Source organism: Myotis daubentonii, chromosome 3 (genome assembly GCF_963259705.1).
Source record: "Myotis daubentonii chromosome 3, mMyoDau2.1, whole genome shotgun sequence".
Taxonomy (NCBI): Eukaryota; Metazoa; Chordata; class Mammalia; order Chiroptera; family Vespertilionidae; genus Myotis; species Myotis daubentonii.
In genome coordinates, this window is record NC_081842.1 from 25,193,192 (window position 1) to 25,215,427 (window position 22,236).

Sequence of the window (22,236 nt, forward strand, 5' to 3'; positions counted from 1 at the left end):
TGCCCTGAACTTCTCAGCTAGTGATGCAAAGAAGCAGGGACTATGGGAAGCCCTGTGGTGGCCACATACTGGAGTTCCCAGGAAACAGGGAGTTTGGTGCCAGCAGAAGCCTTGTCTGAGGTGTAGGTGTAGCATGTATCCTGTGACAGTGTGGTCTTGATGGGATGAGTTGGTCCTGCTGTGTGGGTTTGAGTCATGTTCCTGGCTGCATGGCCCTGAGTCTGGTCCTCCACCCTCATTTGGATTCTGGGGCTGACCAAGAGCATGTTCACAAATTCTTTTCTGTTAAATTAGCCAGAGTCAGTTTTTTCTTGCTTGTCACTAAGAATATAATGTAGTAGAGCAATTAATTACATTTTTTAAAAACCAGTGTTAGGCTGTCAAAAAGTTCCATAAATTGGATTTGGTATGGTGCCCCAGTTTGAAACCTCCCTGATATTACAAGCTCCTTTATAAATGAAGTGGGAGAAGAGAAAATATGAACAGAACCCATACAAGTTAGATTTCTTAATTTTTTCCCTCTCCTCATTATCAAAGGAATACATCATCCTATCCTTTAAAAAATTCTTTAGAAAATTGTTATAGGTTCAAAGAAAAGGCAAGGGTCAGGGGTGGAATGGTTGGTGCATAGTGCCGGGGTCCAACCCCAGCGGGTCCAGGGGTCCCCAAAGGTGTGAACGGAGTCGGCGAAGAAGGAACGATACAGAGATAGCGTTCAGTTGATCATCATAGCCGGGTTCGCTTGTCAGGGTCTCCAGCCAGGTTCTGTACAGGTACTCCAGTCAGGTTCAGTGTCCAGGTTCCAGTCAGGTTCTCCTGCCAATCTCTGTAGTCAGGTTCAGTCCAGGATCCCTTGCCATGTTCTCCCGCTAGGCTCTGTCTCTAGGCTCCGAGGCCAGTCCCTCTCCAGGATCCTCCGGCATGCTCTCTCCAGTGAAGTTCTTCTGTCTCTAGAGAACGTTCTGTGTAGGTTCTGTGCCTAGGCTCTGTCTCTCTTGGTCCTGTCTTCCAAGCCCTGTGTTCTCGATTCTGTGTTCTGAATTCTGTGTGTTTCTGTCTTATTACAACTGTATTTATACCAGTTGATTCAATCCTATCAATCTCTATTACAAAGGTTAGGGCGTTTCTTATCTCCATTCCAGGGAGAAAAGATTATGTAGTTTAAACATGATTGTTTGTAGTTAAAGGGATTAATTACTCGCCTGGCACTTAGTTGAGGGGTTTTATTCCCTCCCTAACTTCAGGGGAAAATCCCTACCTGGGGATTCAACCTTTCTCGGAGAGGTGACCTTGGTTAAAACACAGCGCCAAGAAGGTGAGCAAACATATTAAGAACCATATGCCATATATGCCAGGTCCCTTGAAACAGCAAGGATGGACCGGCTCCCGGCAGCATAGGGGACTTCTAGTTTGCTGGAGCCCTTGACAGTCAATAATTGATAGCGACAAGTGGGCATATTCCATGATATCTAGAACAATAGCGTAGCCCGGTAAGAAATGAGACGTTTCCCTTTCCTCTTTTGAACACTCATACAATCACTAAATATTCTCTATTTTAAGCAAAACCTTGTGCTAACAATCTAGAGAAACTCAAAGATGTATGAGTCACCTTAAAGGAAACATATTCATCCATCCATCCAACCATTCATTCATCTTTCAAATGTTTATTAGACTCTCCTGTATGAGACCTGATGGGAACAAAGGTATACAAGGTATAGTCCTTCCCTTCAAGGCTTATGCTTAGGGTATGATCATTTGCATGACTAGAAGCCTGGGTAATCATGACACACAGGAGCTTATTAGATATATTTATCTACTTAAGTTTTTTGTTAAAATTTTAGGCATGTGCAACCAATTATCATAGCTTATGATAAATATATATATATATATATATATATATATATATATATATTTAAATATATCTTTATTGATTTCTGAGAGAAAGGGAGAGAGAAAGAGAGATAATAAAATCATTGATGAGAGAGAATCATTGATTGTCTGCCTCTTGCACACTCCCTACTGGGGATTGAGCCCACAACCTGGGCATGTACTCTGACAGGAACCAAACCTGGGACCCTTCAGTCTGCAGGTTGATGCTCTACCCACTGAGCCAAGCCAGCTAGGGCAGCTTATGATATATTTTTATTTTATTTATTTTTATTTATAAAAATATTTTTATTGATTTCAGAGAGGAAGAGAGAGGGAGAGATAGAAACATCAATGATGAGAGAGAATCATTGATTGGCTGTCTCGGGCACATCCCCTACTGAGGATCGAGCCCACAACCCTGGCATGTGCCCTTGACTGGAATAGAACCCAGAACTCTTCAGTCCTCAGGCTGATGCTCTATCCAGTGAGCCAAACCAGCTAGGGCTTTTTTAAAAAAATTGATATTCACTGCAGTATTTTGAGTTCATAGATTTAAGCAGTATAGATTCAAAATGTTATGTTCCCAAAAGTAACCTGTACATTAGTTAAAAGCATGCATCTAAAATTATGACCAAGCTCTTTTTAAAACACAGAAATGTAGAATTTTTAAAAATGAAGAGACTATCGCCCTAAGCGGTTTGGCTCAGTGGATAGAGCGTCCGCCTGCGGACTCAAAGGTCCCAGGTTCAATTCCAGTCAAGGGCATGTACCTTGGTTGCGGGCACATCCCCAGTAGGGAGTGTGCAGGAGGCAGCTGATAGATGTTTCTCTCTCATCGATGTTACTAACTATCCCTTTCCCTTCCTCTCTGTAAAAAATTAATAAAATATATTTTTTAAAAAAATGAAGAGACTATCTATGAATGTCAAAAATCAAATGTGGTTTATATTGGAGACAAATGACAGCTATACGATTGAACTCTTCAAAGCTGGTTACCTAATATTTTTCTTGTTACCTAAACAACAGCAATAGCACTAAAAGAAAATTACACTTGCCTTTTAATCACCAACTGAGCATTAAGGAGGTTCTGCAAAAAAGGTAATGCCACTGAAAGGCTTCAAACTTCAAATTAAAAAATCTGCTAGAGGGAGTCCGCAGCCCCCGCGCAGGGCGACTTTGCTGGTAGTGGCGATGTCGGCCGGTCCAAGCGGGAGTCTCGTGGTTCCACCCGCGGGAAGCGAGTCCGAGTCTCGGGCCAGCTCCGGTCGCGTCAAGCGGGAGCGAGAGCGGGAGCCCGGGAGCCGGAGGCGCAGATCGCCGGCGGCAGCCCGGTGTGCATGAAGCCGCAGCCCGGTGTGCATGAAGCGGCAGCCCGGTGTGCGTGAAGCGGAGGTCGAGTAGGCGAGCACGCAAGCGCGCGCTCACGAGGCCCGGGCCCCCATGGTGCCCGCCGTGGGGTGAAGCGGGAGCGCAAGGCGGAGGAAGAATCTGAGCCTGAGCGGGAGGTGCGAGGTAAGCCCCACTCTCGGGTCGGATAGGACTCCACCGTAGGAAGAGGGTGGATAGTCTTCGCCGACCTGTCCACACCTTTGGGAACCCCTGGAACAGGATTCCCCTGCTGAACCAGAGGGCACAGGTGACTCCTCCCAGGACACCGGCACCACCATCAAGCGGCCCAGATGGACCCTCTGATGCAGCCCTTCAACTCGTTGACGCTTCGGGAAGCCCGTCGCCAATGACGCTGCCCGCTAGCCAGATCAATAAGGACAACCAAACCACTGACTTGAGGCCAGCTGAAATCCCTTGACTGAAGAGGCAGCAACCTTCTACAGGAACAAGGCTCCTTGTGCGCTCCATCCACTATGTTTATAGCTTTGCTCGCTATCATTACTTGTCAGTCTTCTTCTAAGTCTTAAACAACCCAATCCGAGAGGTGGCCGCTGATTTACATGCGCTATCATTTAAAAAATAAAAAAGGGGGAATTTGCCGGAAGTCGGTCCATCCTTGCTGCTTGACACAGTCGCTGCAGGGAAGAAACATCTGCACAGCAAATGTTTCAAGGGACCTGGCGTATATGGCATACTGTTCTTAATATGTTTGCTCCCCTTCTTGGCACTATGTGTTTTAACCAAGGTCACCTCTCCGAGAAAGGTTGTTTCCCCAGGTAGGGATTTTTCCCTGAAGTTAGGGAGGGAATAAAACCCCTTAACTAAGTGCCAGGTGGGTAGTTAATCACTTTAACTACAAACAATCATGCTTAAGCTACTTAATCTTTACTCCCTGGAATGGAGATAAGAAACGCCCTAACCTTTGTAATAGAGATTGATAGGATTGAATCAACTGGTATAAATACAGATGTAACAAGACAGAAAAAGAACCTGGCTGGAGATCCTGGCTAGAACCTGGCTAGAGAACCTGGCTAGGCTGCTGATCAACTGAACGCTGTCTCCGTGTCATTCCTTTTTTGCCGACTCTGTCCACACCTTTGGGGACCCATGGACCTGCTGGGGTTGGACCCCAACAAAATGGAATCACACTCAAAGAATGGCCGAGTGGTTTCTGAGGACCGGAGGAGCCGCCACTGCCCATACCTGGATACCATTAACAGGAGTGTGCTGGACTTGGAGTTTGAGAAACTGTGTTCCATCTCCCTCTCGCATATCAATGCATATGCCTGTCTGGTGTGTGGCAAGTACTTTCAGGGTTTGAAGTCTCATGCCTACATCCACAGTGTCCAGTTTAGCCACCATGTCTTCCTCAACCTCCACACCCTCAAGTTTTACTGCCTTCCAGACAACTATGAGATCATCGATTCCTCCCTGGAGGATATCACGTATGTGTTGAAGCCCGCTTTCACAAAGCAGCAGATTGCAAACTTGGACAAGCAAGCCAAATTGTCCTGGGCTTATGATGGTACCACTTACCCTCCAGGTATTGTGGGCCTGAGTAATATAAAGGCTAACGACTATGCCAACGCTGTCCTTCAGGCCCTGTCTAATGTTCCTCCTCTTCGGAACTACTTCCTGGAAGAAGACAATTATAAGAACATCAAGCGTCCTCCAGGGGATATCATGTTCTTGTTGGTCCAGCGTTTTGGAGAGCTGATGAGAAAGCTCTGGAACCCTCGAAATTTCAAGGCACACGTCTCTCCCCAAGAGATGCTTCAGGCTGTTGTCCTTTGCAACAAGAAGACGTTCCAGATCACCAAGCAAGGAGATGGAGTAGACTTTTTGTCCTGGTTTCTGAATGCTCTGCACTCAGCTCTGGGGGGCACAAAAAAGCAAAAGAAAACTACTGTGACTGATGTGTTCCAGGGGTCCATGAGGATCTTCACTAAAAAACTTCCTCATCCTGATCTGCCAGCGGAAGAAAAAGAGCAGCTGCTTCATAATGATGAGTACCAGGAGACGATGGCGGAGTCCACCTTTCTGTACCTCACTCTGGACCTTCCCTCCGCACCGCTCTACAAGGACGAGAAGGAGCAGCTTATCATCCCCCAGGTGCCGCTCTTCAACCTCCTGGCCAAGTTCAACGGCATCACTGAGAAGGAATATAAGACTCAAATGGAGAACTCACAAGCTGCCTCCGTATCTAATCTTTTGTATTAAGAGATTCACTAAGAACAATTTCTTTGTGGAGAAGAACCCAACGATTGTCAACTTCCCTATTACGAATGTGCATCTGAGAGAGTACCTGTCTGAGGAAGTGCAGCCCGTGCACAAGAACACCACCTATGACCTGATCGCCAACATCGTGCACGACGGCAAGCCCTCCGAGGGCTCCTACCGGATCCACGTGCTTCATCACGGGACAGGCAAATGGTATGAATTACAAGACCTCCAGGTAACCTGCATTCTTCCCCAGATGATCACACTGGCGGAGGCATACATTCAGATTTGGAAGAGGCGCGATGATGAGACCAACCAGCAGGGGGCTTAAAGGAGAAGCCAGCCAGGGCTTTGCTTCCCCGGGCCTTGTTGAATATGTAAATAAACGACTACAGTGTAACTGAACATCCCTGGGCCAGCCGAGTTTTTATGGGTGTTGGTTCATCCAGAGCATCAGAGGGCCCACCTGCCTGGGATGACTTTGATCAGTTTATTGTAGATGATGTTCTTTCTCCTTCCTGTCTAGCTCCCCTCTAGCTTCAGCAGGCCAGGACTCCTTCACAGATTATGTAATTTATTTCTGAGTAGCTACGAGTATCTGGAGGACAAGATCATTTCTTCTAAGCCTCAAAGCTTCAGGATTCTAGGAATAAGACCATGAAGCCTGTAGCATCCTTTTTTCTTCTTGAATTATTTTTAGAATGAATTAAATATTTTCCTGTTTGTAAAAAAAAAATAAACCTGCTAGGCTCAGATGAAAATATGGAACGTGGCAGATGAAAAATAAAGATACAATTGGTTTATTGAATAGAATCAAAAGTTGCCAACATTTCTTTGACTCTAGGACAGCGGTTCTCAGCCTGTGGGTCGCGACCCCTTTGAGGGTTGAATGACCCTTTCACAGGGGTCGCCTAAGACCATTGGAAAACACATATATAATAACATATTGTTTTTGTGATTAATCACTATGCTTTAATTATGTTCAATTTGTAACAATGAAAATACATCCTGCATATCAGATATTTACATTATGATTCATAACAGTAGCAATATTACATTTATGAAGTAGCAACAAAAATAATTTTATGGTTGGGGGTCACCACAACGTGAGGAACTGTATTAAAGGGTCGCGGTATTAGGAAGAGAACCACTGCTCTAAGACCTTAAAATCTAGTTGGGATGATAAACTGTAAACCCATGAAGAGATAAGAAAAATCCAGGAGTTAAGTTACAATTCACATGCATTAAGGTGGCTGGAGAAGATGATCTTTAATGTCCCCTCCAGCACTACACATCGATTATTCTGTGACAGCTGTAAGAGAAATGTCACAGGGCAGTGCATGATGAATTGCAATTCGGAGGTGCAGACACTAAGTACTGTGAGGTCGAAAAAGGGAGCGACTGCCCAGGGCTGGAATGGTTTAGGAAGACCTTTAAAAAATTCTGAGCTGGCTACAACAAAAGCCCAATTCAATTAGGAGAGCGAGAGACTGATTATAATACACATTCAGGCCAAGCTGAGGGGAATGAGACACAAAATACTGTAGAGAAAGAGGAAAGGAAAAGACAGCAATTTGGTTCCTGAAACACACAAAGAATACTAAGTAGTTATCATGCTTTTCATCCTTACAATAGATAGTTTTATTGATAGGCAACATTTATCAGCCTTGCCGAGAATCTCCTGAGTGAGGAGTCCATTAGAAATGTGTTACAACTAATAGAAAACCTGGCCAATAGTGGCTTAAACCAATAAAGTGGCTTTTTTCTCCTTAAATAGGTAGAACTCTGAAGTGGACGGCTCTTTCTAGCTCTCTGTGACATCATCACAATGGCATTTGCCTTTATTGCTTGTTGCCTATAGTCAGGAGGTGGCTGCTGTACCTCCATGTATCACATTTGCATTCCAGACAGAAAGCAGGCAAAAGGCAAAGGAGCAAAGAGTGAGAGCAAAATGGCATACCCACCTAGTCTGTGCCCTTTTGTTCAGAAAGCTGAAGTTTTCCTGGAAGATTGCCCAATATACTTCCCATGTTAACCTGCTGCCGAGGAGACTGGGTAGAAGTGTAATGTGGATGGGGTTAACCAGCCAACCAAGGATGAAGACCAAAGTGTTAAAGCCTTGTGAAAAAAATTACAAAAGATAAAACCAGGGAGTTGCTTTCCTTAAACAGGAAACTTTACCCTACATCTGAAAAAATCAAACTTTTAAAAAGTTTTTGATAATTGTAGATTCACATACCATTGTAAGAAACAAAACAGAGAGATTCCTGAACGCTTTAACCTTCCCCCCCCAAAAGACAACATCTTGTACAGCAATAATACAAGACCACAACTGGGATATTGACATGGATACAGTCAAAATACAGAACATTTCCATCATCACTAGGATCCTTCATGTTGTTTTTGTATAGCTACAATGAATTCTTTCCTGCCCTTTGCCTCTTTCTTCATTTGTGGCAACCATTAATCCATTCTCCAGCTCTTTAATTTTGTCATTTCAAGAATCCTATTTAATAAAAGCCCAGTGACCGAAACGGCAGGATGACCAGAATGACCAGAGACCAGAACGACTGCAGCCCCTCACCCTCGCCGGCCCCGCCCCCCAGCGGGGACCCCTACCCCAATCCGGGGCCCCCATCAAGGCAGGGCTGGCTGGTCCCCACCCGTGCACCGAGCCTCTATCCTATATAATAAAGAGGTAATATGCAAATTGACCATCACACCATCGCACAAGATGGTCGCCCCCACAGGTATTGGGCCTAAACTGGCAGTCGGATATCCCCCTAGGGGTCCCAGATTGGAGAGGGTGCAGGCTCGGCTGAGTCCCCCCCCCCCCCCCGCACAAATTTTGTGTACCGGGCCTCTAGTCCTATATAACAAAAGGGTAATATGCAAATTGACCCTAACGGCAGAACGACCAGAACGACCAGAACGACCAGAACGACCACTCAACCAGTCACTATGAGGTGCACTGACCACCTCTCAGTCCCTTTCCCTGGCTGTCAGGCTCCGATCGCCCGTTGGCGAATAGGGAACCAGACTAGTATCTTGGGTGGTGCCAGGCCAAGGCCCCCACCTTACCACCTGCCCCACACACCGAGGACAACCCATGGTGGGGACGGGGCCAGCGAGCGGGCGGAATGGCCAACCTCTCAGTCCCACCCCCAGCCAACAGCCTTCAATCACCCAATGGCAAACGGGGAATCAGGCGTGGGTGGCGGGGACGCGGGCGGTGCCAGGTACAGAGATAGACAAACTAGAGTTCAGCTCCTGGTCCTGCACTCACTTGCTGCAGAACTCTCAGCAAAGTACCCAGGCTTTTGGAATATCAGCCTCACCTGTAAAATGTAAGCTCCATGAGGGCAGGGACCAAGTCTGTGTTGTTCCCTGTTGTACATCCAGTGCCTAACAAACCTGGCACTGTGGCTCTTGGTGCCACATCAAATAGGGTATTGAGTATGTTGAGAAAGAAAAAAAGAGCTGCCTTGGACATTCAGAGGCTGGCCTGAACTCACAGGTAGACCATGTTACTCTCCTGTTGGGCATAAAAAATGTCATAGAGTACCAACCTCAGACAAGGTTACTCCGAGACCATGATAAAACAAGACAAAGCAAAGCCACTGCATAACTTTGTCTGAGCATAAGTAAATACCAGCTCTCTGTGCTGCCCACACAATTCCAGACACTTACTCCCTCTTTTGGCCAAAAGCAGTGACGGCCACTTCTTTACCAATTGCAGCTTTATTCTTCTGCCTCTCTTCCTACTCACAAGATTTATTGAGATTTCCAATAATAGAATTGTCCCTGCTTTCTGACTACATCTAATCTACAGCAAATTCTTGCTTTCTTAGACTTTCTCTAAGTCACCCTGCCAAACCTATGATAATTTTTTTCCTACCAGCCTCTTACTAAAACACTCCAGGATTACTCATGGTCTGTTTGCACTTACTTCAATGAATAATAAACACAATCTGTCTAACTAGTAGTCTTTCTAGTGGTACTTGACTTAAGGGAAATGACAATGTGAATGAAAAAAATAAATAAGAAGAACACTGTCTCTTGTGAGTTTTTATCAAATGGATAATTTATTTGCCAAGATACACTGAGGGTGTGTTTTGTGCCAGGCATTTTGTTAGGTTCAGTGAATAACGAAGGGCTCAAACTGCTCTCCGGTAGTTTGAGCCCATGGAACATGCAGAAAAGAACCTGTATTATCCAATTTAACGTTGCCAGCACTGCTATAGAGCATATACCACCTATCAAGATGTTATACAACCATATGTAAAGGAGGAGGAGCATCTATTTTTAGATCTATAGCCTCCAGAACTGTAAGATAATAAAGTTGTGTTGTTTTAAGCCACAAAATTTGTGATATTTGTTATGGCAGCAATAGGAAACAAACATAGGATGCTCGAGCTTAATCTTTAAGGTGGAGTGTCCCAGGCATAAACAAAGGTAGACTAGTTCTTGTGAGGAGCTTCTTGTGGGCTGTGTGCTTAGAAATGTGACAGGATTTGTCAGGGTCAGATCCTGAAAGGTCTTTCTATGCAGAAAATTGGAAATAATTCAGGAGGTGATCAGAGACCACTGGAGGATTAACAGCAGGGAAAAATCAGATTTACATTTTAGAAGGATGGATTGGAGTCTGGAAAAAAAAATAATGAACTGGAGACTTTTTAAGTACCCTGGGCAATAAATGACGAGAGACATTCTTTGATCACCTGCTATAAGATGATCTTGCTTTTTCCTTGAAATTTGGGTGAGAACACTTGGAAAAAATATGCATGTGCTCTTCAAATATTTGAAACTCTGTCATGGGAAAGAGTGGATAGACATGGTCTGTTCTGCTCTATGCTCAAGGAATCCTATCTAATAAAAGAGAAACATGGTAATTGGCGTACGACCGCTACCCTTCCCATTGGCTAATCAGCGAGATATGCAAATTAACTGTCAGCCAAGATGGCGGCCGGCAGCCAGGCAGCTTGAAGCTAACATGAGGCTTGCTTGCTTCAGTGACGGAGGAAACCAACGTTCCCCGCCTGCTTTGTTGGCCTCTGAGCCTGCAGTCTGAAACATTGTAACAAATATAGAAGATAAACAAAACCCCAGAAACCAGCTTTCAGTGAGCTGGGATCTCAGAGCTGGAGTTGATACAGTGTCTCGATTATAGAACCCAGCAGAGGCCTCAGAGCTGGAACCAGAGCTAAAGCTGGCCCAGAATAAAAAAGAAAAAAAAAGAAAAAAAAGGAGCAGTTGGGAGCTTCAGTCACCCGCGAGCCTGAAAACAGCCCTCAGCCCCTCACCCAGACTGGCCAGGCACCCCAGTGGGGACCCCCACCCTGAAGGGTGTGTGACCAGCTGCAAACAGCCATCATCCCCTCATCCAGGCTGGCCAGGCACCCCCGTAGGGACCCCCACCCTGGTCCAGGACACCCTTCAGGGCAAACCAGCCAGCCCCACCCATGCACCAGGCCTCGATCCTATATAATAAAAGGGTAATATGCCTCCCAGCACCGGGATCAGCGGAGCTGAGAGGCCTCCCTGCACCGGGATCAGCGTGACAGAGGACAGCACCCAAACCCCCTGATCGCTCTGCGGCTCTGTGTGTGACAGGTGGCGGGGCCACAACCTCCCTATCCACCCTGCTCTGTTCATGACAGGGGAAGGCGCCCCAACCTTCTGATCAGCCCTGCTCTGTGCGTGACGGGGGAGCTCCCAAACCCCCTGATCACCCTGCGGCTCTGTGTGTGACAGGGTGTGGCGCCCCAACCCACCCCACCCCCACGGGGCCTGCTCTGTGTGTGACGGGGTAGAGCCATAACCTCCCCATTGGCCCTGCCCTGAGTGTGAGAGTGGCGGCGCCCCAACCCCCTGATCAGCCCTGCTCTGTGGGTGATAGAGGGCGGTGCCCCAACCCCCTGATCCGCCCTGCTCTGTGTGTGACAGGCGGTGGTGCCCCAACTCCCCTATCGGCCCTACTCTGTGTGTGACAGGGGGGAGCTCCCCAACCCCTTGATGGGCCCTGCTCTGTGTGTGACAGGGGGGAGCTCCCCAACCCCCTTGATGGGCCCTGCTCTGTGCATGACAGGGGGCAGCGCCCCAACCCCCGGATTGGCCCTGCTCTGTGTGTGACGGGGTGGTGCCGCAACCTCCCTATCAACCCTGCCTTGAGTGTGACGGGGCGGTGTCCCAACCCCCCAATCGGCCCTACCCTGAGCGTGACTGAGGGTGGCATCGCAACCTCCCAATCCGCCCTGCTCTGTGCATGACAGGGGGCGGCGCCCCAACTCCCCAGTCGGCCCTGCTCTGAGCCCGACCAGGGGCTGCACCTAGGGATTGGGCCTGCCCTCTGCCACCCAGGAGCAGGCCTAAGCCAGCAGGTTGTTATCTCCCGAGGGGTCCCAGACTGCGAGAGGGCACAGGCCAGGCTGAGGGACCCCCCTTCCCCCCCCAGTGCACAAATTTTTGTGCACCGGGCCTCTAGTAAAGTTATAAGGAAACATTAAGTGCACTATTAGGAAGTGTATTCTCATAATTACAGTGGCCTAAAAACAGCATAGACTTCTCAAATAATTATGCCTTACATTGTTCCTTTCATCTGTTCAACAAATATCCATTTGAGCATTTAGGATGAGGCAGGCATTAGGCTTATGGTGGTGAACACAATAAACAAAGGCACTCCTCCATGGAGTTTAATTTCTTTGTGTAATGTGACACTGTTTACAGATAGCTTTTATATGATTATTTCACCAAGAAGCAAGCTCCCAATCCGGATATCTGAAAAGTGGGCGAGGTTGGGTTGGAGTTAACTGGGGCCCGAGAAAATCGGTAAGGAAGATACCCCAACAGGAGAGTTGGAAAGTAGGTCTAAGTCTCAAGCAGCTTTGGATGGTGCAACCCCGCCTTTCCTCCAGGATGCTCGCAGCTGCCCCGCCCCTCGCCCCGCCCCTCGCCCCGCCCCGCTGCTCGGCTGTGCCCGCCCCTTTCTCCGCCCACACCAGCTCTTTAACTCCCAACTCTCGGCCGCGAGAATTGGGTCCTTCTGTCGCGAGATCTTCCCTGTACCGGGCGGTTCGCGGTGGCCGTTGGGGTGGGTGGCGGGTCATAGTTCTGTTGCGGCTTTTGAGACGTTTGGGTCCTGCCCGTAGGAACTAAGTAGGTTCTGGGAGCCGAGTCCCAGGCTTTTGTGGCGCGGTCTCCGGGGCGAGAGTGGGGCGCACCCCCCGGGCTCGGCCGGCCTCTGGCCGCGTGCGCGCCGCGTGTTCCCTGCGGGTCTTCATCCGAGGTCTCCGCGGCGGATGCGGGGTGCGGGGTCCGGGGGCGTGGGTGGCCCGCGGCGCAGTGACACCGCCCGGGGATTCCTGCGGGTCCGGGAGGGTGGCCCGCGGCGCAGTGACGCCGTCCAGGGGCTCCTTGCGGCTGGGGTCCGAGGCGGGGGGATGGAGGGGGGGTGCCCGGAGCGGCCCGGGCCGCCGGCGTGGGCGCCCAGGTGACACGTCGGGTCCGCGGCCACGTTGAGGGGCCCGAGAGGGTCTCGCAGACGGGCGACTCCGGCATTCCTTGGTTTTCATATTAAAGAAGTGCTTTCAGAGTTACCAAGTAGATTGGTTTTTCTTGCTGCTTTACGGGCTTGGCTGCCTTATCAGAGAGGCAGGAGGAAGGTGTGTGTGAAGTGCATGACCAATGACAGGTGCCACGATGTGCTCTTTCTTTTTAGGATCGGGCACCAGCGCCATGGAGTACCTGGCGGACTCCGCCGAGCGCACCCCCGGACACATGTGAGTCGCGCCCCGTTCCTCCATCCCCTTAAATGTAACGATGTTAACGTGGGTCTGAAACTTACTGTGAGAAACGCTGTTTTTTTTTTTTGGTTTTTTTTTTTTTTTTTTGAGGGGGCAGTTCTTTGTCTTAAGTGGAAAAAAAAAGAAAATCCTTATTTTCTGAGGAAATAGAATTGATTTTTACTTGGAAAGTTATCGCAAATATTTGCTTAAAGAGTGTTAATGTATATAGTTATCCTACGTTCTTCTAGATGGGCACTGTCCAATACCGAGCCATTAGCCACAGGTGGCTATTTAAATTTAAAGTAATGAAGATGAAATAAAGTTAATAAAAGCCAACATTCAGCTCCTCGGTCGTGCTGAGCTACATTTCAAGTGCTCAGTAGTCACATGTGCCTGCAAACATGGCATCACGGGTTACAGGACATTTCTTTGGGACATCGTCAGTGATTCTTTTTTTTTTTTTTTTAAATATATTTTATTGATTTTTTACAGAGAGGAAGGGAGAGGGATAGAGAGTTAGAAACATCGATGAGTGAGAAACATCGGTCAGCTGCCTCCTGCACACTCCTCACTGGAGATGTGCCCGCAACCAAGGTACATGTCCTTGACTGGAATTGAACCTGGGACCCTTCAGTCCGCAGGCTGACGCTCTATCCACTGAGCCAAACCGTTTAGGGCGTCATCAGTGAGTCTTAAACATGTTCTGCTCCCAGTGCATCCAGGACCCCGACACTCTCATCAGTTACATGGAATCACTAGACTTGCTGCTCTTTGCAGCCTGTAAAAATTTTCTGCTCTGGGTAAATGTTTACATTTCGGCAGTCCCTGTGCTATGCCGAAGCTTTAAAAAAAATGTCTTTGGACTATAATGCTATCCGAGGACGTTAGACATAATTCAGACTCTATACCCTTTGGATATATTTTGAGGCTTTTTGGAATTTTGGCCATCCTTAATTTTTTGTTTTTAACCTCAGTATTCCAGGTTGTTCTTTATTGCCTCTGTGTGTGTGTGTGTGTGTGTGTGTGTGTGTATGTGTATTTTTTTTTTTTTTGATTTTTTACAGAGAGGAAGGGAGAGAGATAGTTAGAAACATCGATCAGCTGCCTCCTGCACACCTCCTACTGGAGATGTGCCCGCAACCAAGGTACATGCCCTTGACCAGAATCGAACCTGGGACCTTTCAGTCCACAGGCCAACGTTTGAAGATGGCTTTTTTTTTTCTTATTTGCTGCTTTTAGGGTAGAAATATTATGGGCCTAACTTGAAGGCTTTTGTTTATTTGTTTGATAGTTTTCAAAACGTAACCAGTGCATTTGTGAAATCTCATTTGTAAACTTTATGCTTTCTTTATTTAAGCTTGTGCTGCGAATGTGGTGTTGTAATTAGTCCAAATCCAGCTAATATTTGTGTGGCCTGTCTGCGAAGTAAAGTAGACATCAGCCAAGGCATCCCGAAACAGGTCTCTGTATCTTTCTGCAAACAATGCCAAAGGTATGGTGCGATACCATTCATCCTACTTAGGGTTGAGATTTATATATAGGAGAGCAACCAGGATGTGCTAGGATTACCAAGGTACATGAACAGAGTGCATGTAATAGAGAATTAATTTTTATTTATGTCAGTGTTGCCAAAGATTTTAGAATTTGCAATTTTATAGTGTACTTCTTAGTTTTCCCTGCTAATCTGGTAAAGATGTGTAAAGGTATATAAATTTGTTATTTTTATGTTCAGAGATTAGTGGGTTTGCTGTATACAGTTAATATATAACGAGTTGATGTTTGTAAGGGTGTGAACAGTTTAAGGACATACTATTATTATCATGGTAGTTTTTACCCTCTTAGTCACTAGAAGCTAAAAAAGCACCTTATATTTTTAGTAATTTAGCAATGTGTTTTAAAAATTACATCTATAAATGTTCCCATCTATCTAAAATGACTAGTTAATGGGGGAAAAAGCTCAGTAAATCATATCTGGAATGGTCTGAAATGAAACTGGATTTGAAGGCTGAACACCTGAAAATTAATGTTCATATTCCTTCTTATTCACTTTAGTTATTGCCATAAACCATGTATATCTATCTAGTAGGCCATTGAGTAACACAATCCTGCCCAATGAGACTGTTCGTAAAAATTATATGCCTTTGATTTCTCAAATGGATTCGGATTATAGTAGTTCTTAACTTTTTTGGAGGGGAGGGGTTACAAATCTTTGAGAATTTGAAAAATGTATCTCCCAAGCAAAATACTTAAAATGTGTACATATATAAATACATGAAAGTTTGTGCTGTCTCGGGGTTTACAGTTTGCAAGCTTTGCAAGTGTGAGGCTAAATGTATGATAAATATTTGCTATTCTTAAAAGAATGGTGGAATGAAAAAAGCACTGGACAAAGAATCAGGATACCTAGTTGCCTTGGGTTTCTCACAAACTAGCTTTTTGAAACTCTTGGCCAATTAATCACTCTAAGCCTTAATTTCTTCATCAGAATGAAGGAGCTTTATTAGATGACTAGAGGCCCGGTGCATGAGCACTGGTGGCGGTGAGGTCCCTAGGGCTGGCCTGTGGCTCTCCGAAATCCCCCGAGGGGTCCCAGATTGCGAGAGGGCACAGGCCAGGCTGAGGGACCCTACCGGTGCACGATCAGGTTAGCTTTCAGCCGGACCCCAGCAGCAAGCTAACCTACCGGTCGGAGCGTCTACCCCCTGGTTGTCAGTGTGTGTCATAGCGAACAGTCGACCGGTCGCTTAGGCTTTTATATATATAGATATATGAAGCTCTTTCTAACTGAAAACATGCTTACAACAAAGGGACCTGTATAACATTTTTGAATGAATCTTTAAAAGTGTAGCAAAAAAGTATTTGAATAGCACATTAATTTAACGAGCATTTATTGAGCACTTAATATGTGCTGGGCATGGCTGTAAGTCCTGGGTGGGCTGGGCTAAAACACTTAAAGCACATGCATAAGGGATTTTAATTTTAACTTAGGTTTTATGAAAGATTTTAAAACTTGAGTTTTACAGTTAAAATTTGGAAAGGGACTTGAAATAGATGATAGTCTGAACTATATTGGTACATAGTATGTGGTACTAATTTATCTTTTTAGTGTGAGAAATAAGCAGTTCCCTAACATTATACAAGTACATTGCAAATCATTTTATTTATTTATTTAATATATATTTTATTGATTTTTTACAGAGAGGAAGGGAGAGGGATAGAGAGTTAGAAACATCGACGAGAGAGAAACATTGATCAGCTGCCTCCTGTACACTCCCTACTGGGAATGTGCCTGCAGCCAAGGTACATGTTCTTGACCGGAATCGAACCTGGGACCCTTCAGTCCGCAGGCCAATGCTCTATCCGCTGAGCCAAACCTGTTAGGGCTACAAATCATTTTAATGCCATTTTGAGATTCATGGAACTTTTGATCATTTTGTCATCCTCACTGGAACTCTTACTGGTGTTTGAAGAATAAGACCTCTTTAATAGATTATTTTAGATTATCTTTTGCAAATACCCAGAATTTTACCTTTTTAACTAAAGCTACCCTTCTAATCGGAAGTTTTCTAGAACTACTAAAGTATATTTGGGATAAGTGCTTCAGATCAGCCCTGAGTTATTATATCTGGTTAATAATCAATATTATATCTGCATATTGATGGAAATTTTTTGTTTTTCCTTGAGAAAGTCTGGGTTTCAGTATATTATCTTCTCTTTCAGATATTTCCAGCCACCAGGAACTTGGATACAATGTGCATTAGAATCCAGGGAACTTCTTGCCTTGTGTTTGAAAAAAATCAAAGCCCCTCTGAGTAAGGTAGGTCAAATAGCTACCTTTTTGTAATAATACCTTTTTAATATCTCATTTTTGGAAAATCCTTGTGTAAGTAGGTTTTTCAAAAGTAACTATTAAATGATACTGTTGGTAAGCACTCTACTACAAATGTTTCATTTTTAAAGTTACATATATTCTTTTTATGAAAGTGAAAATCTGCCTGCTTTGAAAGACTTAATATACAATCAAATTTGTCATTCATTATTTATGGAGTACCTCTTACATGCAATTAATTTCTTGGGAAATACTTGTATAAAACCATTGCTAAACTTTGTCTTTTTCCTTTTGTATTCCTTTAAATCTTTATGTTGTACTGTTTTGTCTTTTTTCCCCTGTGTTCTTGGCAGTTTTCTTTATCTTCCTGTCTTTGTATTGATTTTTCCCCCCAGTAGTAATATTTTTAAGCTTCAGTCTTGATGCATTCTGTTCTTGAATTTTACTGAGGGTTTGTTAATAGGTTTTTAAAAATTTATTTTCTATTTTCTGATTTGTCTCCTTTATTTTTGGAGTCAGTTTTTTGTGTACAGTAAAACCTCAATATATTCTGTATTGCTGCAGCTATACTAGCTAATCTAGCTCTCACCAGCCAGGACTTGATTAAATTATCACCTGCCACCGATATCTCCCAAATATGTTGTCTAGAGCTCAGATTTCTCCATAGAGCTCCAGACTAAATGTCTTATGTACTGAACAGCTTCACTTGAACATCTCATAGATAAATCCTCTTAAACTCAAATGTCTGAAACCAAATGTAACATCTTCTCCATATTAAATCTGATTTTTTTGTGTCAGAAAAATAGCTTTATCTAGAAGCCCAAGCTGGATACTTGAGCATCATTCTAGAATGCTCTTTTTTTTTCCTTCCATATCTAGTAATTAAATCCTATAGATTTTATCTACTGAATAGATCTTGGATCTTTTTCTGTTATTTTCAGCATCTCTTAGTTCAGCTCACCTACAACTTCCAAATTATTGAAACTGCCTCTCATTCTCTCACCTCCTTCTTTAAAATACCCATTTTAGCAATATTGGTCTACGTTCAGTTTCTCACATAGCAAACTGTTCTTGGTCTCTGCTGATCCTGCTTATTTAGCAGTGTATTTAGTAGTGTATTATCATTGTGGATTTGGTGTTCAGTGCATGAAAAGCCCTCTAATGAATGTTCATTCTTTATTTTATTTATTTATTTTTTGTTAATCTTCACCTAAGGATGATTTTCCATTAATTTTTAAAGAGAGTAGATAGGAGGGGGAGAGACAGAGAGAGAGAAACATCCATGTGAGAGAGACACATTGATTGATTGCCTCCTGCATGTGCCCTGATTGGTGCTGGGAACTGAGCCTACAGTCAAGGTATGTTCCCTTGACTGGGAATTGAACCTGTGACCCTTCAGTGTGAGGGCTGACACTCTAACCACTAAGCACACTGGCCAGGGCAGATTGTCCTTTTATTTGCTGTTTTTGTTGCCATACCTTTCACGATAAATTTTTATTTTTTACTGGTTAGGTTGGGTAGTGATGCTAATTACAGATTTCTTTAACATCTTATGAAATTTATTTGTTAATGAACTGTTCTTTCATATTTTTCTCCTCATGGTAATTTATGTTTTGTTCTGTTTGTGTTTTATTGAAGGTTCGGCTTGTAGATGCAGGCTTTGTTTGGACTGAGCCCCATTCTAAGAGACTTAAAGTTAAACTAACTGTTCAGAAAGAGGTAAGCTATGCATAATTTTCTCAGCATGGTTAAAATATAGGTAGTCAAAATGAAGGGGCTATTGGTAAGTTACTTTATGACTTGAACAGCTTAAAAGGACATGAATACACTCTTAATTTAAACTTTTGTTTTCTTTTGAATCATTTGAATCAGAGCAGCAGTTCTCAACCTGTGGGTCGCGACCCCTTTGGCGGTCGAACGACCCTTTCACAGGGGTTGCCTAAGACCATCCTGCATATCAGATATTTACATAACGATTCCTAACAGTAGCAACATTACAGTTATGAAGTAGCAACGAAAATAATTTTATGGTTGCGGGTCACAACATGAGGAACTGTATTTAAAGGGCCAGAAGGTTGAGAACCACTGGCATAGAGGATTGGGTCACTAATAATAGCAACCATTGCTTATGATTAATGGGCTAAGATAATCTTATTTTTGTGTTATTTGGTTTGCTTAATACCCCAACTTGGGCCCATAAGATAATCTTTTCAAAGTTGTTTATTTATTTATTATTTTATTACTTTTTAGAATATATTTTTATTGATTTCAGAGAGGAATGGAGAGGGAGAAAGAAACATCAGTGATGAGAGAACTATTGTTCAGCTGCCTCCTGTACTCACCCCCACACTGGGGACCAAGTCGGCAACCTGGGCATATGCCCTGACCAGAAATTGAACTGTGACCTCCTGGCTCATAGGTTGATGCTCAGCCATCTGGCTGGGCTCAAAGTTATTTTTATTAGGAAAAAGATTGAAGCTGAAACCGGTTTGGCTCAGTGGATAGAGCATCAGCCTGCAGACTCAAGGATCCCGGGTTTGATTCCAGTCAAGGGCATGTACCTTGATTGCAGGCACATCTCCAGTGTGGAGTGTGCAGGAGGCAACTGATCGATGTTTCTCGCTCATCGATGTCTCTAACTCTCTATCCCTCTCCCTTCCTCTCTGTAAAAAAACAATAAAATACACATATTTTTTAAAAAGGGAATTAATTAGCGGGGATATTTTAATATTGCCATTTGCCCTTTCTCTATAATAGAAGTGTGAGAAATGAAAGGAAATTAGTAAAATGCATATGAAAATAATATATAAATTTATTAATAAACAGTAACAAAAGGATATAACAACAACAGAGGCATGATATAAAAACGACAAAAACATGATATGAAAACAACAAAAAATGATATGAAAACAACAAAAACATGATATAAAAACAGCAGTGATGCAAACAGTGACTGATAAATTGATTAAACTTATTCTAATATCTCCCTGTATAACACATTAAGAGTGAAAACACTTTCAGAGTGCTTGAATTGGTCATTTATATTGGGAATGAAAGTTTCTTCCACCGAGAAGTAAATTTGCAGCAATTCCTGTAGACGGTGTGGGTAAAACAGTACCACCACAACCTCTAATATAATGTATTAAAACTTTATTGTGGGGAGCCGCTACAGTGTTTTGGACAGGTTCAAGCCTTGGACTGATGAGAGGGCACAGTCCTCTTGTTGCCACATGCAAGTCCCAGCTTGGAGGGCAGGGCCCTTCCAGCACAATTATAGCCAAAGGCTGTAGTTGTAAGCTTGAACCTATGGTCTGAACACGTGGTCCCACGTGCCTGAGTGATGTAGGCTTGATAGAGTTCAGGTGCATGTAGTTGAGTAGGATTGAAACCCAGGAGAATGTTGTAAACATCTTGGTCATGCCCTTACTTTGCCTCGTGGCATCTGCTATAAAATAAAGACACGGCTGTGGGCATGGTCGCTGTCTCTCAGAGAAGCAGTGTCCCACTGAGACCCAGATTTCATTCTCTTGTCTGTCTTTTCTAAGCCTTTCAGCTGCCCCCACTCAGGTTCACCCCTGGCCGTGGTGGTGCGGCACACTTTATAAAGATATGCCTCCACGCTCCGAGGGCAGGTTCCTGCCTCAAACCCCACCCTTACAGGGAACAGCTCCGGGAAACAGCTCGGGGGGAGGGTGCAGTTGTGTTTCCAAGACAACCCCTGCAGGACTGACTTCCTTCTGGTTGGTCATGGTTCTGGCCGTGATGTTACACCCAGGGTTTTTATATAAGTAGATATGCAAATACTAGAGGCCTGGTGCATGAAATTTGTGCACTCTGGGGGATCCCTCAGCCCAGCCTGCACCCTCTTGCAGCCCAGGAGCCCTTGGGGGATGTCCTTAGTGCTGCCACGGAGGCGGGAGAGGCTCCCACCACTGCCGCTGCCCTCGCCAGCTGTGAGCCCGGCTCTGTGGGAACACACTGACCACTAGGGGGCAGCTCCTGCATTGAGCATCTGCCCCCTGGTGGTCAGTGCGCATCATAGCGACTGGTCATTCTGCTGTTTGGGTGATTTGCATATTAGCTTTTTATTATATAGGCTGTCATATATAATAAAAGCGTAGTATGCAAATTGTCCCCTCGACCGGGAGTTCCTCTGGAAGTTTCATCAGGGGGTGGGGTTGGCTGGGGAAAGGGAGGGCGTACCCTGCCGGCAGCTGGCAGCTGCTAGGAACCCTGCCAGTGCACTAATTTCATGCACTGGGCCTCTAGTATAGATATAAAATTCTGTAAAAAAAATTCTCAACCATTTCAACTGAAGGTAAATTTGAAATGTTAATATAGTAATAAATACTACAAATTAAACCTGTATATCTTTCTTGAAATAGTATAACTTATTTGTATGACTTAAAGTGATTGTTGATATTCTCAAAGCATTAATGGAAAAAAATTTTGAGTTAACATATTAAAAGTGCCCTCTTTTAAGAAAATGATTTGTTATTAAACAAAAGGAAAGGATGAAGGAGTATGATTTTTTTTTTTTTTTTTTTAATCAGGTGATGAATGGTGCTATCCTTCAGCAAGTATTTGTGGTGGATTATGTTGTTCAGCCCCAGATGTGTGGAGATTGCCATAGAGTAGAAGCTAAGGATTTCTGGAAGGCTGTGGTTCAAGTTAGGCAAAAGGTAATGAAAGATGATGAGTGAATCCTCCAGTTTGTATATCTTCTTCAGTTACAAAGAGCTAGTAAAACCTCCTTTTCCCCTTTTTTCCAAATCCTTTATGCACCAGGGCTAGTCCCTGGAGCATCACCTTTAGAAATAGATCACTATTGCATTTTAGATAATCTTTAAAAATTATTTTAGTTTTAAAATCAGTGTGCTATATCTATATATAGCTCTTTTTTTTTTGCATTTCATCTATTAATTTAATAATGCATTTATGTTTAGACTTTGCACAAAAAAACTTTCTACTATCTGGAACAGTTAATTTTGAAATATGGAATGCATCAGAATACACTTCGTATCAAAGAAATTCATGGTGAGTTAAAATGTAAAATCATTTGAAATGATGTCAGAATTTTATTTCAGCTACCCTAAGGACTCTTTTATTTTTACTGATAATATCTAAAATAGTACTGTTAAAAAG

At 44.2% G+C, this 22,236-nt stretch overlaps 2 protein-coding genes across 7 annotated transcripts in view; both read left to right on the forward strand.

The window, feature by feature from the left end:
• The first annotated feature begins 3,060 nt into the window (after positions 1-3,060).
• Positions 3,061-6,218, forward strand: LOC132229145 (U4/U6.U5 tri-snRNP-associated protein 2-like). The gene is given in 4 exon segments (XM_059685898.1): positions 3,061-3,200; positions 3,257-3,381; positions 4,373-5,441; positions 5,443-6,218. Coding segments are annotated over 4 exon segments (1,701 nt in total). The 3' UTR covers positions 5,810-6,218.
• Positions 6,219-12,477: 6,259 nt separating this feature from the next.
• Positions 12,478-22,236, forward strand: part of NMD3 (NMD3 ribosome export adaptor) — a 32,177-nt gene continuing 22,418 nt past the window's right edge. For 2 of the 6 annotated variants that reach the window (XM_059686937.1, XM_059686938.1), the window contains exons 1-7: positions 12,489-12,633; positions 13,196-13,256; positions 14,620-14,754; positions 16,983-17,079; positions 18,730-18,810; positions 21,645-21,773; positions 22,038-22,128. In XM_059686937.1, the coding sequence (XP_059542920.1) occupies positions 13,213-13,256; positions 14,620-14,754; positions 16,983-17,079; positions 18,730-18,810; positions 21,645-21,773; positions 22,038-22,128 (577 nt within the window). In that variant the 5' untranslated portion in view covers positions 12,489-12,633; positions 13,196-13,212. Of the gene's footprint in view, positions 12,634-12,740; positions 12,764-13,195; positions 13,257-14,619; positions 14,755-16,982; positions 17,080-18,729; positions 18,811-21,644; positions 21,774-22,037; positions 22,129-22,236 lie in introns of those variants that run through there. The other 4 variants (XM_059686939.1, XM_059686940.1, XM_059686941.1 and 1 more) reach the window with 4 other exon arrangements.